Source organism: Plutella xylostella, chromosome 27 (genome assembly GCF_932276165.1).
Source record: "Plutella xylostella chromosome 27, ilPluXylo3.1, whole genome shotgun sequence".
Lineage (NCBI taxonomy): Eukaryota > Metazoa > Arthropoda > Insecta > Lepidoptera > Plutellidae > Plutella > Plutella xylostella.
Window position 1 is genome coordinate 7,417,936 of NC_064007.1, and position 16,390 is coordinate 7,434,325.

General features: G+C 41.0%; 2 protein-coding genes and 1 long non-coding RNA gene across 3 annotated transcripts in view; 1 reads left to right on the top strand and 2 right to left on the bottom strand.

Moving 5' to 3' along the window:
* Positions 1–147: 147 nt before the first annotated feature.
* Positions 148–2,220, top strand: LOC105392862 (trypsin CFT-1). Its single transcript, XM_048631115.1, has 5 exons — positions 148–152; positions 615–897; positions 1,070–1,205; positions 1,440–1,591; positions 1,942–2,220. The coding sequence occupies exons 1-5, from the start codon at positions 148–150 to the stop codon at positions 2,074–2,076; spliced, it is 711 nt and encodes a 236-aa protein (XP_048487072.1). The 3' UTR covers positions 2,077–2,220.
* A 346-nt stretch (positions 2,221–2,566) lies between these two features.
* Positions 2,567–16,390, bottom strand: part of LOC125490770 (trypsin CFT-1-like) — a 56,819-nt gene continuing 42,995 nt past the window's right edge. Inside the window, exon 5 of the mRNA XM_048631038.1 lies at positions 2,567–2,885. Coding sequence (XP_048486995.1) covers positions 2,784–2,885 — 102 coding nt within the window. The 3' untranslated portion in view covers positions 2,567–2,783. The remainder of the gene's footprint in view (positions 2,886–16,390) is intronic.
* On the bottom strand, positions 14,505–16,120 carry LOC125490772. The gene is made up of 2 exons (XR_007267902.1): positions 15,981–16,120; positions 14,505–14,696 (listed from the first exon to the last, which is right to left on the bottom strand). It is a non-coding gene; the product is annotated as an uncharacterized LOC125490772 (long non-coding RNA).

The window sequence follows — 16,390 nt, forward strand, 5'->3', positions numbered from 1 at the left end:
TATATAGCCCTCATTGTAACGTACTTTATCACTGTATTTGCAGATGCGTGGTCAGAGGCTGCTGGGGGGTGCCTGTGGGGGCGTGATACTTACACAGCACCACGTGCTCACCGCTGCACACTGCTTATTTCGGTATTAAATTCCAAAATGTTGTAAGTACTTAGTTACGATTTAGCGGTAGGCCATTCTCTAAATTATCATGAACGTCTCACTATATTTCCCTTTCATTAATTTACGAGCTGCCCCCAAGAGCTTCGCTGCGCCTTTAAGGCGCTATTATACGCAGAACTAGCGCAACCATTAGATAAAATTCGTAACATCCGTTTGAAGCGCCAATTTTGTGATATCATTTAACATGGCCATGAAGTGTCCGAGAGCCGTCATCCTTCATGTCGTTCTCGCTGACGGAGCGTCACGGATGGTGACGGTGGTGGTGGACAAACATCCAAACGCACCGTGTAGCGCATATATTTACTATTTTAAATTTAAAATAGTCAATCCAAAAGAGAACCCGATGTGAATTGTGTTACAGGTGTGAACCCTTTGCCACTGTAGTATCGAGTCATGCGGTGAATGATCTAGGTACTTTACACCATACCATAAAATCTTTCCAGAATAATCAATGACACTACCATCTTGAGGGCATCTAAAGTTGTCATTCGCGTCGGATCCACCTACAATGACCGCGGAGGCTCAAAGCATGAGACGTCCAAGACCTTGGTCCACGAGGATTACAAATATTCGGAGAGTAAAGACAACGACGTTGCAATGTTGGTGCTGTCGACCAGTGTGAGCAACTACCGGAGCAGCTCGGTGCAGCCAGCCGTCATCCCCCCGGGGGGGTATGTGGTCCCGGACAACGCGTCTGTGGTAGCTGTCGGGTGGGGACGGACTGATGTGAGTATCTAACACTTCACCTTGCGGATTTTATCGGCAACCATAGGTGAATAATGACCTTATATCCTATTTGATAATAAATGGAAATAAACCCCATGTTTGGTATGATACCCCAATGATCCATTTAGTAATTTCTGTCGGCTTCTTATACCACGACTGTAATACCCCGTAGATGAAATGCATCAAGTCAAGCCCCATCGGCCTGCGACTCGTGGGGCTGCGCAAGGTGGACCGAGACACCTGCGCCGCACGTTATCCGAGATTCTCATACAACAACATGCTCTGCGCGGGGCTGCTTGGTGTTGGAGGTAAGCTCGTTTATCTGACTTATGAAGTCGACAGGCTGGACCGACTTATGGAGACGTTTGACGAGTTCTATTGAGTGCGTTTGAGTTTTGATGAAAAAAAGACCCGCTTCAAAGTCACAGGATTCATGAATGTTTGTGAGAAAGTTTGTGTCTGTCCACACACGTTGGGTATTTTCCAGACTCGTCAAGTCGTCATTCCTATCTTGGTTAACAATAAGAGTTTGTCCCCTACAGGAGCCGGCACTTGCAAGGGTGACTCCGGTGGTCCCCTGGTGTACAACGGGGTGGTGGTGGGGGTGACCTCATTTGCGATGAGATGCGCCGATTCCTTCTACCCTCACGTGTTCACGCGCGTCTCTAGCTACACCAACTGGATCAACAACACTGTGAGTAGTTATAATAAAATATAGAAAGATAAACTGTATTATCACAAAAACTTGAAACATTGTTTAATAAGTGTTAAAACGATAGTTTGGAGATTTATTATGCGTTTGACAAAACTCTCGTTAAACATCTGTTAAGTACTGTCTTTAGTTCTTGAGGTAAGGCTCACAGACTTGGGCCGCTGCCCCGCTGTACTGCACCCTTGCACCCCACAGGTGAAAATGACAGCCCCATAAATAGTTTTTTTTCCCTTAATACTTATTTATGACATTTTTAATCTTCCACGGTAAGCAAGTAAGTAGGAAGCTGATACCCTCGATTTACATTATAATTTTAAAAATATTTTTTCCAGTTACGACAAAACCAGGTTGAGGTTGTGCACAAGCTCAGTCACAACACCGCCGTGGCTGCTGACGTCAGCAGTTTGATGCTACTCGCCTTCGTAACCTCAATATGGATAATGTATTCCGAAATCATTTATTTTTGAATTAAGTACCGTACCGATGATGATTTAGGTACGATTTATTTTCTAAATTTATACAGAATAATTCACAAGTTTGGAAATTCATATTGAAAAAGTGGCTTTTAGGTGAGTAGATATACATATTTTTTGCATTTCCGTTTATTATGTTTTTTGTTCTTCTGAGCAACTTTTGTAAAGTAACTAGTTAACTCGATGATGTTGATTATTCGACATTTTCTCTTATATTAAAATTAAATATATTTTTATAACAGCTTATAAATGTTTTTTTTTTATATCTTTCCTTGCGCACCCTTTTTTCTTTAAGTATACCTAATTTTATTTCAGTATGATATGTACTCGAATAATTGAAAATTATATTTAAAAATATGTTACTTAAGAAGAAATATGCGAAACGTTTTGCATACTTGTTGTGCCCTAGAGTTCACGCGAGCTAGGAGTCAAAAGGGGCGTTAATAGCTACGTTTACCTTAAATAAAATTTTCACAGGGGTTTTGTAAAAAAGCATTGTTATATTATACTTAATATAAAAAATACAAAATTACCCATATTTTCTTGTTGTAGGTTTATAAATCGACTCTTTGTAACTAGTTATTGTCAAAAAAGTCGGAATTCCTGTGTCCCAATCTTGAACTTCTAATTAAGAGGAAAGACAGTTCATTTAAAATGTTCAAATTCTCCATAAATTATTATTGCCTTAAACTATTTTAGAATCACATTTTGGTATTATTTGTTAGGATGATGGAAGTCACCAAGGAGACTAGCAGCAGGAGGAAGTTGACGCTCACTGTCGGCGCGCCGTTGTACCTTTGTACCTGAAATAGAATTGTAAATTAGGGACTTGTGACATGGTAGCTTCACTCTTTCGGATTCCAAAACGTTTAAAAGTATCTAAATAATTATATAACTAATATAAAGTAAAGTGGGAATTCTATTCTATTCTATTCTCATAGGGGGTGAAGTTCCTGTACGTGGCTCTCTCGAGTGGAACCTTTGTACATATCCCGTTGATTTCAGCTCAGCCAGCCTAGCTCCCGAGTAAAATGGAGTAGCAGGCCTGGGTGTTGTAATAGCTGAGGTAGGCGCTCTGTTGGTCCAAGAATAGATAATCTTGTTTCTGTAGTAGGTGGACAAGCCAACAGAATATGTTCAACCGTCTCATCTACTTCCTTACATGTCCTACATAAGGGACTAGTTGAGTTACCTATGGTATATAAGTGTTTATTCACGCAACAATGCCCTGTTATTAATCCTACCATTAATGATATATTACTACGGGACAGGTTGAGTAAGTAGCGTGTAAGTTTATGGTTGTGTGATACAATAAACGCTTTAGTTTGTCTGCAATCTACACGATTTTTCCACTCCTGATTGTGTTCAGATAGTGTTTTATCGGTGAGACCTTGCCTTATTGCCTTTGATGACAAACTAATAAATGGTTCTGGCCCTATTGGTAGGGTATTTGATCCCATTCTTGCTAGTCGGTCAGCCTCGCAATTTCCTATGTTGTCGTTATGACTTTTAATCCACTGTATAGTGCCACAAACTTATCTGTTCCGGTGAGAACGAATTAAATTGGTCCATATCTCGTTACTCACTAATAAATTATATATTGATATAGATTACATGGATTTATTTAAACCGCAAGGGAAAATTGCCCTTACGGGAGCACTTAACATCCTAGAGAATGAAGAAATATTAGAAATTTACGTGAACTCTTACCGGAACAGATAAGTATGTGGCACTGTACTGTTACATTATTTGAAATGCGTAGGTTTGCCAGTGTTCTGTGACATTCTAAAATTATTTTAGATTTTGTTATAGTTCTGCCTAAGGCACCTAAAATAGCCATACTGTCTGTGTAGAAGCAGATATTGCTATTTTTTGTGTCTTTTATTTGTGTAGCTCCGTCAAGTAGGCTGGCAGCTTCTGCCTGAAAAACAGTAGCTTTGTTCCCGAAGCTGACAGAGTATTGTAAATTAAGTTCCGGGCAGAAGACACCTCCACCGCTGCCCTTCTTGTTCTTGGCTCCGTCAATGTAGATATTGATGTCGTAATTGTTTTCGTCTGATGTGCCACACTGATCTCGCTGGATAGTGTAGCTTCTGTTGAAAATAAACGTCTTTATAGTAGTGTCGCTGCATTCAGTCAGTGGACCCGGGAGCCGACAACTTGGCAATGTCAAGTATGCGACTGTGTCCCTGTGCAGTAGTATTCGTTGACCATAGTCCCATGTTACTTAGCCTTATCGCCGCCGCTTTAGCTTCCTGCTTGATGATAATATCGAGTGGTGGAAGTCCTAGAATTATTTCTAGGGCGGCTGTTGGGGTTGACTTCATACATCCGGTGATTGAAACGCATGCAAGCCTTTGAAACTGTCGTAGTTTGTTTTTCACAGTAATGAGGTTCGATCTTTGCCACCAAACCACTGCTCCATATGTTATTATAGGTCTGACCACCGCTGTGTACAACCATTTACACAGCTTTGGCTTGAGTCTCCATTTGGATCCAACAAGTTTCCTAGTTTGGTATAGGGATATTGTTGTTTACTTAGGGTTTTCTCCACATGTTTAGACCAGCTTAGGCGGTGGTCTAGCCATATGCCGAGATACTTTACCTCATTTGTTAACTTTAAGGTTGTATTAAAAAGTTTAGGTAGCTTTAAATTACCTATCTTAGTATTTTTGGTAAATAGAACCATTTCCGTTTTGGTTGAGTTCACTGACAATTCATGTTTGTGACACCATTCCTCTATGATGTTCAGTGCAAGTTGCATCCTTTCACATAAGGTATTTACAAACAGACCGCCAATGAGAATCGTAACGTCATCGGCGTAGGCTATTGTTGTAAAACCTTTATTATTTAGATCGCAAAGTAGATCATTCACAACTAAAACCCACAGCAATGGAGATAACACTCCACCCTGCGGAAATCCCTTTGCTACTTTGCATCTTATTGTATTTGTTGAAGTAAAAGATACTGTTCTTGATTTAAGCATATTTGTTATCCAGGCACTGATGACCGAGTCTACATCATGATTTTTAAGGTTATTACTTATGCTATTGAACATAGTTTTATCAAAAGCTCCTTCAATATCGATAAAAACTGCAAGGCAGGATTGTTGTAACAATATTGAATTTTTTGAATTTTGCTTACCACTGCGTGTAAGGCCGACTCTGTTGACTTACCCGGTTGGTATGCATGTTGGTTAGGATGAACAGGTTTCACGGAAAGTGCACCGTCACGTATATATCTGTCACACAGTCGTTCTAAAGTTTTAAGAAGAAATGATGACAGTAAAGTGGGAAATTCGATACTATTTTCGATACTAACTACACTAATTTTTTTTTACTTTTTTTACTTTTTATAGTTGACGTAAACGGAGGTTGGAAAATCCTATAATCGCTGCACAATGATTTTCGCATACAAACTGTACAATAGGTACTGTCTTGCGTTCCCAACATTTAAAAAATCATAACTTCTCTTCAGAGGCGTTTTTCCAAAAAGTAAAAATACTAATAGATCAGCTAGGTAATGCCTATTTGGAGAACCTAGAAACAATCAGCCTTTTCATGTACCTCTGTTTTAGTGTTTAATATATAAATGTATGTATAAGTAGTATAAGTATATATGTCGCAGGCATCTGGTTTAATCTCCTGTTTGATTGAACCGCTAGCCCGTTCATTGGATGACGCTACTCAGTTGTATGACTAAGGAACAACTCGTCAAGTGGTTGACTGTAACGTCCAACGTCTTGACTGAACGTTATTCAGCGAAGTCGTTAAATGGGATGTAGTATAGCAACTTTGTAATGTCTGGTTAGGATGAACATGACCAGACAAGAGTCAACAAAAAGGCTATGTTACAAAGCTCTCGTCTCACAAATTAACTAAACAATAACAATAAACGTACCTTGATATTGTTGTTCATAATTATCCTGTTTCAGCACATTTTTTTCTTTGAAACTATCCGCCGGCGGTGTAATAATAGGTAGATCCATGTTGTCACACTATTTTAACATAAATAACGCACTTTAAAGCTAATTTATTTGCAAAAAATAACAATACAAGTGCTTTTTGTGTCAGCTGTTCGCTGTTAGACGCCATATTTGTTTTATTCACCACCTGACGGATTTTAAGTTCGCTAACTAGTTGGACGTTTTGTGACGCTTGTGCAATCAACGTTCGGCCTAGTCATACAACTGAGTAGCGTCATCCTATGAACGGGCTAGCGGTTCAATCAAACAGGAGATTAAACCAGATGCCTGCGACATATATAAATGTATTATTATATTAGGTCCTTACATATGAAATTGGCGTTTTGTCGTACTGGCCACTTTGATCTCAAATATTACCTTTATGGTTAGGAATTCCAAATTCAAATTCATACAGCTATTTACTCACGCATTTGTGTTTCAAACCCCCTAATTCATTTGTTTTTTCTTCTTTGTTTTTTTCTTTGTGTCACTCTGTTTACAAAATGGAAAACTTGAAATATCGCGTTATTTACGAGTATGAGTTCCACCGTGGCACCAGTGCTGCAGAAACGGCTCGAAGGATTAATGATGTGTATGGTGACGGTGTCGAAAAAGAAAACACAGTGCGTTTTTGGTTCCAACGTTTTCGTTCGGGAAATTTCGACCTGCAGAACAAGCCTCGTGGACGGCCGGAGACCAAAGTTGATAATGAAGAATTGAAGGCTATTGTTGAAGCGGATCCATCGCAAACCACGTCCGAGTTAGCTGCAGGCTCCGGTGTTAGTGATAAAACTATTCTAATCCACTTGAAGCAAATTGGGAAGGTGAAAAAGCTTGAAAGGTGGGTGGAACCTCATGAATTGAGTGAAGCAAACCGACAAACGCGCGTCGACTGCTGCGTTACGTTACTCAACTGGCACAATAATGAAGGAATTTTAAATCGAATCATTACCTGTGATGAAAAGTGGATCCTCTACGATAATCGGAAGCGCTCATCGCAATGGCTGAACCCTGGCGAACCAGCCAAATCCTGCCCTAAGCGAAAATTGACTAAAAGCGCGACACGCGCGCTTATGAAAAATGGCTAGCTAAGAGGAGAGTAGAAATGAGTAGCCAGGGTTCAGCTTGACACAAATTTATTTAAAGGTCAACGTGGGTTAGGCCTACACTACACGATCAGTCAGTTTTCAGTTGGCACGGATAGGGACTCCCCTGAGTCGAAGAGTATCGGCGTGGAATCCCGATAACGCGACCGGCGTGGAAGTCCTCTTCTCCAGTGCCCAGGTAGGTAGGCAGGCAGGTCACGTGGCCGTTGCGTGCGCGTGGCGTGTAGCTCGGCTGCGCGGCGTGGTCGGCAACACGAAGGTAGGGGGTTGCCGAACCAGCACGTAGAGGGCGAGCCGTAGAAGCCACGTAGGTGAACCGCGGAGTCGGTATACCATACCGTGGACGTAAGCGTGGACCTTGGAGTAGTAGCGTGGACCTTGGAGTAGTAGCGTGGACCTTGGAGTAGTAGCGTGGACCTTGGAGTAGTAGCGTGGACCTTGGACACTGGCGCCCTCCACGTGGTTCTAACGGTCAGTCATTTTTTGGTTGGTGACGTAGCTTGATTTGTGTGCGTGCAATTTGTAAAGACTTTTTTTCTATTTATTTCAGCTACACTTCGTAACTAAAGTGCTGTGCGACATTCCAATATTTTAGTGTTGTGACAAAATTTAAATTTATCGATATCGATAAAATATTGTTTTCTATTTTCCTTAATTTTCTGTTCATTTTGTTTCGCACAGGACATTAGTTATATATTTTATTCCAGCGTGTTTTGCACACTTTGCAATTTTTTTTATCTCTGTAAATTTTTTTTGTGTGCAAAGGAAAGAATTGTCTAGTAATTTTTTTTGTAACAGAACGGAATCATTTAGTTTAGGTAAATCTGTTCACACTTACTGGTTCACTTTAGATTTGCGAGATTTTTTTTTCCAAATTCTAACCTAAAATATGGCACGTGTTATAAAATTTTTGTCTCTTCAAAAGCCCGAGCTTTCCTACGAAGTAGCTATTCGTGGTGAGAAAGCTGATGGCACGGTTGAAGAATTGCGCAAACAAATAACGAAATTATGTCGATTGTTTCCTTCGGAGGATATTTTAGAATCTTCAATAAATATAAAGGAGGATATAGCCGGAGTAAACTTGAGTTTGGATAAACTGGAGAGTTTTATCAAAACGTTGAATACCAAACCTGACCTAAATGTATTTAAACGTGCTCAAAACCTCGCTAGCCACTTGTTCCATAGGATCAATCGTATTGATGCATCTACTTCACCCCAAATGCTGGAAGCTTTGGAAGTCTCTATAGGCCGCTTTCACTCATTAACTGAAGAATTGGGTGAATTTAAGTTCGCTGACAATGAGCCTCAGCCCCAAACTTCGCAAGGTAACTACACTCCCATCGGCCCAATTCCTCAAATTAACGTCACGTGTGACCGCGGTTCTTCCAACGACTTCTCTAGTCTGCGATTTAATGGCAAATCTTGTGCCCGCGCATTTATAATACGGGTGAACGAGTTTATCAAGGCGCGTAATATCTCCCCGAATAAGGTGTTGTCCTTTGCAACCGAGATTTTTACTGACGAGGCCTTACATTGGTTTCGCTGTATCAAAGAGCAGGTATCCTCATGGGATCAGGTCTGTGAACGCTTGAAAGACGATTTCACTCATGCGGATTACGACTACCGTTTTCTTTCTGAAATTAGGGCACGTACGCAAGGTGAGAAGGAGAATATAACCATATATCTCTCAATTTTGGCAGGTATGTTCTCTCAGCTAAATAGGGAACTGTCCGAAGAGGAGAAATTGGAGATTATTTTGCATAATATTCGTCCTGCATATGCCACAGTACTAACGTCTTCCCCAGATATCAAAGACATCGAGTCGCTTAGAATTCTCTGCAAGAATTATGAGAACGTGCAATCACGATTGTCTCAATTTCACGAACCACCTAAGATAACCTCTGCTACTATGGCTCCGGATTATGCCTACCCTTATCACACAGCACCTTCAGAAAACGTAAAATCTTACCCTAAACCGTATTCTGGTAACAATAAATACCCCAACTATGGTCAAAATCAAAGATCCGGCTACACAAATTACCATAACAAGCCTAACTTTCAAAACAATGGTAATAATAATAATTATAGACAAACTTTTCAAGGTCCTAAACCTGTTCACACAGTTGAAAAGAAGCTTTTCTGTCCTCGCTGCCGGGTTGATACCCATGGACTTAGAAGCTGTAAAGCTGAACGTAAAATTGTTTGTTTCCGCTGTGGTCGTCCCGACGTCAAATTTCATGACTGTCCCGATTGCCAAAACACTTCTTTTCGGCCAAAAAACTAAATAAGCAGAATTGTAGTACCAACAACTTTGATGAACAAGATTGGGCTTGTTGGTTAAAGTTCATCAAAAATTTCTCCACTTACTATAAAGTAACTTCAATTCTGCAATCTAAACCAGAAAACGATTCTAGGCCTTACGCAAATATTTTGATTAACAACATACAAGCTTGTGGCTTGCTTGATTCTGGTGCTGCCGTTACCATCTTAGGTAACAACAGTTATAATGACCTAAAATTAGATTGTCCCATTCTAAAAGATGACTGCGTGACTGTAGTTGCTGCTGGTGGTCAAACTATTAAGAGTGTTGGCTATGTGAATTTACCTATCACATTTGAGGGTAACCTTCATATCATTAGAGCTTATGTGGTTCCTGCAATTGATACTCCTCTCATATTAGGTATCGATTTTTGGCGTAAATTCCAGTTATGTCCCAAGTATCTTGGCTCTATCGACATAACCAGTTCTAATGTAGCCCCTATTTCAGTTTTGTCCCTTTCCACCGACACTCATGTCACTTCTTATGATCATTTGGATGATAAGCAGCGCATCATTGCTGACAATCTAATAGAACAATTTAAAGATATCTCCATGGAAAGAAAGGGATTGGGTAGGACCTCTTTAATCACCCACCGCATTGATACTGGTGATTCCCCTCCCGTCCGTCAAAGGTATTATCGCATGTCACCTGAGAAACAGCGTATCCTTACACAAGAGGTAGACGAAATGCTGAAGCTGGACGTAATAGAGCCTTGTGAGAGTGAGTGGTCCTCTCCAGTCCTCATCGTCTACAAACGTAACGGTCAGCCTAGGTTTTGTCTCGACAGTCGTAAGCTCAACTCAGTGACTAAAAAAGATGCATATAGCCTTCCTTACATCTCTGAAATCCTGGACAACCTTAGGGATGCTAAATACATGTCCTCAATCGACTTGTCAAAAGCTTTTTGGCAAATACCTATCGCAGAGGAAGACCGAGACAAAACGGCGTTTTACGTTCCCGGACGCGGTTCCCTACGCTTCAAAACTACAGCATTTGGCTTAACCAATGCCCCTGCGACTCAGCAACGTCTTGTTGATAAACTGTTTGGGCCAGATTTCGATTTGAAAGCTTTCTGCTACTTAGATGATATCGTCACTGTGAGTAGCTCCTTTGAAGAGCACGTTTCCCTTCTACTCTGTGTTCTTCAAAAGTTGCAGCAGGCTAATCTCACAATAAATATTGATAAATGCCAATTTTTTCGCAGCCAGCTTAAATATTTAGGCTATGTGGTGGATGCACAAGGCTTGCGGACAGATCCCGAGAAGGTAGAGGCGATCCTAAATTTCCCTACCCCTACTTCCAGGAAAGATCTAAAACGTTTCCTTGGGACTGCTACCTGGTACCGCCGCTTTGTTCCAAATTTTAGCACCATTGCTGGACCACTCAATAAGCTGACTTCGAACAGAAAGAACGCCCCACCATTTTCTTGGTCTGCTGAAGCAGATGCCGCTTTTGTCAAGCTAAAGGAGTGTCTCATATCAGCACCCGTTCTTTCCTGTCCCGACTACAACCTACCGTTTGAGGTTCACACCGATGCCAGCAATTATGGGGTAGGTGCAATGCTGACTCAAACTGTAGATGGTGTTGAACGTCCGATTGCGTATATGAGCAAGTCGCTTACGGGAGCAGAAAAGAACTATAGCATAACGGAAAGAGAGACTCTTGCCGTTTTGATAGCACTTGAACATTGGCGCTGCTACCTCGAAAATGGGCAGTCATTCACTGTCTATACAGATCATTCTGCCTTAAAGTGGTTCTTATCTCTAAACAATCCAACTGGCCGGTTAGCTCGCTGGGGTATCCGTCTCTCGATGTTTAACTTCGATATTAACCCGCCAGTGCTCGCGTCAAATTTCGTGACACAAACAGTCGCATGTGGGTCTTTTAGACCCGAAAGTAAATTGATCTATTTTCTCGAAAAAAAAAGAAAATTTAGATTTTATTGTACATCAAACGTAAGGTTAGTAATAAATCTATATTCAAATAAAAATTATTTATGAATTTATGGATAAAAAAATATGTTTTGAGAGTTTCAAAAGTACTATGCTTCATGTTCTTATTTATCTACATAGGAACATAAATTACAGCTTATTTTTATTAATTTTATATTTATCAATAAAAAAAACTTAGTTTTATCTAAACGAATAACCATTCTTCTCAGTAACAAAAAAATAATTAACTTTTTATATAAAAAAATAATCAACAATCAGCCTTCAAAGTTAACATAAATTTACATACAAAATTACTTCTTCCTTGTATTGATTAAGTATATAATTAGGTATTTTCACATATTCGGATTACAATTAATGCATAAAAATGCAGTGTGATCTCTACAAAGATCGTCTAAAAGGTTACGTGACATTTCTGAAAAGAAAGAATAATAAAATTAAAAAAATATCAAAAAAATTATACTGACACAAAGCGTCGCTCATGGGTCGAAAAGACCCATACTCACTTTGAATGTCCATCCTGTCCAAGTGCCGCGGGCAATCTGGTCGGGGTGGGGAGTGCGTCTAGCCTATATGGTAACTTAAAGGTACTAGGCACGCCAATTAGTAATATCAAATATTTTAAAAGTTATCGAGGTATAAATAGAGTGCTGGGTCTTTTCGACCCACGCGCGACTATCCGCGGGTTAAGCATCGTAGAGGTGTAGACAATGTTATCCCCGACGCCCTTTCCCGTGCTGTCCCTATCTCTGCAATTTCCACAGCAGATTACATTTCCACCACTAATGATAGTTGGTATAAAAGTATTTATAACCAATGTTTGAATAACCCTTCTGGTTTTCAAAACTTCCAAATTAAAGACAAACGCCTATTTCGACTTTCCCGAAACAAATGTCACCTCACTTCTGAGTTTGCTTGGAAAGAAGTAGTACCAAACGAATTGCGTCAGCAAGTGATATCCGAAAACCATGCTACACCTACAGCTGGTCACTTGGGGATTCACAAAACCTACCATCGTTTGGCTCTGCACTACTTCTGGCCGGGTATGCACGGTGATATTGTCAAGTTTGTTTCCTCTTGCCCCACCTGCCTTGCTTATAAACTGCCTAACCATACTACCTTGGGTGAGATGGGAAGGCCAAAACAATGCTCTCGTCCTTTCCAGATGATTTCCATCGATTTTGTCGGCCCCCTACCTTCGAGTCGGAAGCAAAATACATACTTGCTAGTGGTAGTATGTTGCTTCTCTAAGTATGTCCTGACGTTTCCAATGCGAAGGGCAACAGCCGATGGTGTCATCAAACACTTAGAGGATTCTGTTTTTCTGGTCCACGGGGTCCCCCAGACCATCTTTTTGGACAACGGCAGCCAATTTATTAGTAAAAACTTGGATTCCTTCTTTAAGAAATATAAAGTCCCTAATGTTTATTTTACGCCAAGGTACACTCCTCAAGTGAACACTGTTGAGCGTTACAACAAAACTGTCATGACGTGCGTCTCAACTTTCATTGAGAATGATCATAGGTCATGGGATGCTAACCTACCCAAAATTCAATTCGCCATGAACAATTCTGTAAATGAAGCTACCGGTTATACACCATCATTTCTTGTTCATGGTAGGGAACTCGTCACCTGCGGATCCCACTACCTGGATTCCGATTTGGGAGACGAAGTATTGTTTTTACCTCGCGATATTTATTGCGAGAATGTTGGTCATCTGGCCGGTATCTTCAATAACGTCCAAGCTTCTCTTTGGAAAGCGCACATGAAAAATTCGTCTCGTTACAATTTAAGGCGAAGAAATGCCGAATTTCAAGTTAACGACATAGTTTACAAGAGAACGTATTTTCAGAGTGACAAAGACCAACATTTCAGCAAGAAATTAGCCCCCAAATTTTTAAAATGTCGAGTCACTGCGAAGAAATCTCCTCTAGTTTATCAATTGCAGGACATGACTGGCAAGGACCTTGGTGCTTGGCATATTAAGGACCTGAAGCTAGTTAATTATGCACAGTAGTCAATTTTTTTTCCCTCATTAAAACAGTTACCCTTTAATTTTTATATCTTATCAAAGACATCTGCTTAAGTCAACAGATTTTTATATCAGTTGCCTTTTTTATGTAAGGACGCCTTATTATTTTAAATTATATTTAATAAGGTTATTTTGAAAGGTGAAGTATGACAGAATTTGAAAGTGAAGTATATTTTTTTAAGGTAGTATCTTTGATAGGAGCATTAGTTTAGCTGCGGATTTTTTTCTATCAGTAGGCAAAATCCTTGGGCAGCGAGCGGGGTAACTGTAGCGTTATTTATGTTCTAGACATAAATACCTACCTAATATAAATTTAATTTAGTAAGACAGTAGTAGTTACGTACCTAAATAAAACATTTATTTAGTTACATATTCGATATGTACTAACTTATCGATACTAACTATCGACGTTTCGATAAACGCTTAAAATCGACACTAACTACAACACTGGCCCTTTTGTTTTGGAACCTGCCTAGATGCGTATCCCCTCTCGATCCTCCGGCTCGCCTGCCCCGCCATCAGCGGTCGGCGGCCAGCGCTCCTTCCATTCCACCTCAGACCGCGGGACGCCGAGTGCGTGTCTCTCTAACCAGCGCGCATTTCCACTTTGCTCCGCTCTGAACGGACGTCTTATCGCTGCATAATATATAATAACTTATGTTAGTTATTCATTCTTAAAGTCTAAATTCAGTGTGTGAATCTTCCCCACTTTCGGGTGAGTTGTGAACAGATTTGTCTAGCTTTCTTACGTATTAAATTGTGTTTTAAATGTGTTAATTTCATAGATTTGTATAACTTAGCTTCCATTTTATTTTATTCGCTGCTTACGCCGCTTACGAGTTAGCAAATAGCTAACGTAACTACTTACTAACTGCGCACTTATAGCAGCCAAGATGGCGGACATGCAATTACGCATTATCATTTAGACTATTTTAGACATTCCATCATCATCAGCTTTTATATTTCTTTTATTTTAATTACGCTAGCTTGCCTAAATGCATTAACGTAGTTTTATTCCAAATTATGCTGCAGCTAGTGTACCGCTTTCGGCCTTTCCTTATTATTACTATTTCTTATTTAATTAATGTTAGGTATTCCGTTCTGGTTTCCACTGCCGCCTCAATCAAGTTAGATTAGGTGCTCTTCTGTAGGTTTTGATGACGGTATGTGGAACCTAGATGATAACTGTGTACTGATGCGTTGGATTTCTATCTATTCCAGGGTCCACGGTACGGTTTACCGACTGCACGGAACTTCTACCTACTTCTACGGCTCGCCCTCTACGTGCTGGTCCGGCACCCCCTACCTCCGTGTTGCTGACCACGCCGCGCAGCCGAGCTACACGCCACGCGCACGCAACGGCCACGTGACCTGCCTGCCTACCTACCTGGGCACTGGAGAAGAGGACTTCCACGCCGGTCGCGTTATCGGGATTCCACGCCGATACTCTTCGACTCAGGGGAGTCCCTATCCGTGCCAACTGAAAACTGACTGATCGTGTAGTGTAGGCCTAACCCACGTTGACCTATGAATAAATTTGTGTCAAGCTATCTTATTGTTTAATTTAGTAAGACAGTAGTAGTTAAGTACCAAAATAAAACATTTATTTAGTTACATATTCGATATGTACTAACTTATCGATACTAACTATCGACGTTTCGATAAACGCTTAAAATCGACACTAACTACAACACTGGCCCTTTTGTTTTGGAACCTGCCTAGATGCGTATCCCCTCTCGATCCTCCGGCTCGCCTGCCCCGCCATCAGCGGTCGGCGGCCAGCGCTCCTTCCATTCCACCTCAGACCGCGGGACGCCGAGTGCGTGTCTCTCTAACCAGCGCGCATTTCCACTTTGCTCCGCTCTGAACGGACGTCTTATCGCTGCATAATATATAATAACTTATGTTAGTTATTCATTCTTAAAGTCTAAATTCAGTGTGTGAATCTTCCCCACTTTCGGGTGAGTTGTGAACAGATTTGTCTAGCTTTCTTACGTATTAAATTGTGTTTTAAATGTGTTAATTTCATAGATTTGTATAACTTAGCTTCCATTTTATTTTATTCGCTGCTTACGCCGCGTACGAGTTAGCAAATAGCTAACGTAACTACTTACTAACTGCGCACTTATAGCAGCCAAGATGGCGGACATGCAATTACGCATTATCATTTAGACTATTTTAGACATTCCATCATCATCAGCTTTTATATTTCTTTTATTTTAATTACGCTAGCTTGCCTAAATGCATTAACGTAGTTTTATTCCAAATTATGCTGCAGCTAGTGTACCGCTTTCGGCCTTTCCTTATTATTACTATTTCTTATTTAATTAATGTTAGGTATTCCGTTCTGGTTTCCACTGCCGCCTCAATCAAGCTAGATTAGGTACTCTGCTGTAGGTCTTGATGACGGTATGTGGAACCTAGACGATAACGGTGTACTGATGCGTTGGATTTCCATCTTTTCCAGGGTCCAAGGTCCACGCTACTACTCCAAGGTCCACGCTACTACTCCAAGGTCCACGCTTACGTCCACGGTACGGTTTACCTACTGCACGGAACTTCTACCTACTTCTACGGCTCGCCCTCTACGTGCTGGTTCGGCAACCCCCTGCCTTCGTGTTGCTGACCACGCCGCGCAGCCGAGCTACACGCCACGCGCACGCAACGGCCACGTGACCTGCCTGCCTACCTACCTGGGCACTGGAGAAGAGGACTGCCACGCCGATACTCTTCGACTCAGGGGAGTCCCTATCCGTACCAACTGAAAACTGACTGATCGTGTAGTGTAGGCCTAACCCACGTTGACCTATAAATAAATTTGTGTCAAGCTGAACCCTGGCTCTCATTTCTACCTCTCCTTTAGCTAGCCATTCTCTTAAGCGCGACACAGTCCAAACCGCCTTCAAAGATTTTATTGATTCCCGCCCGAATGGTTTT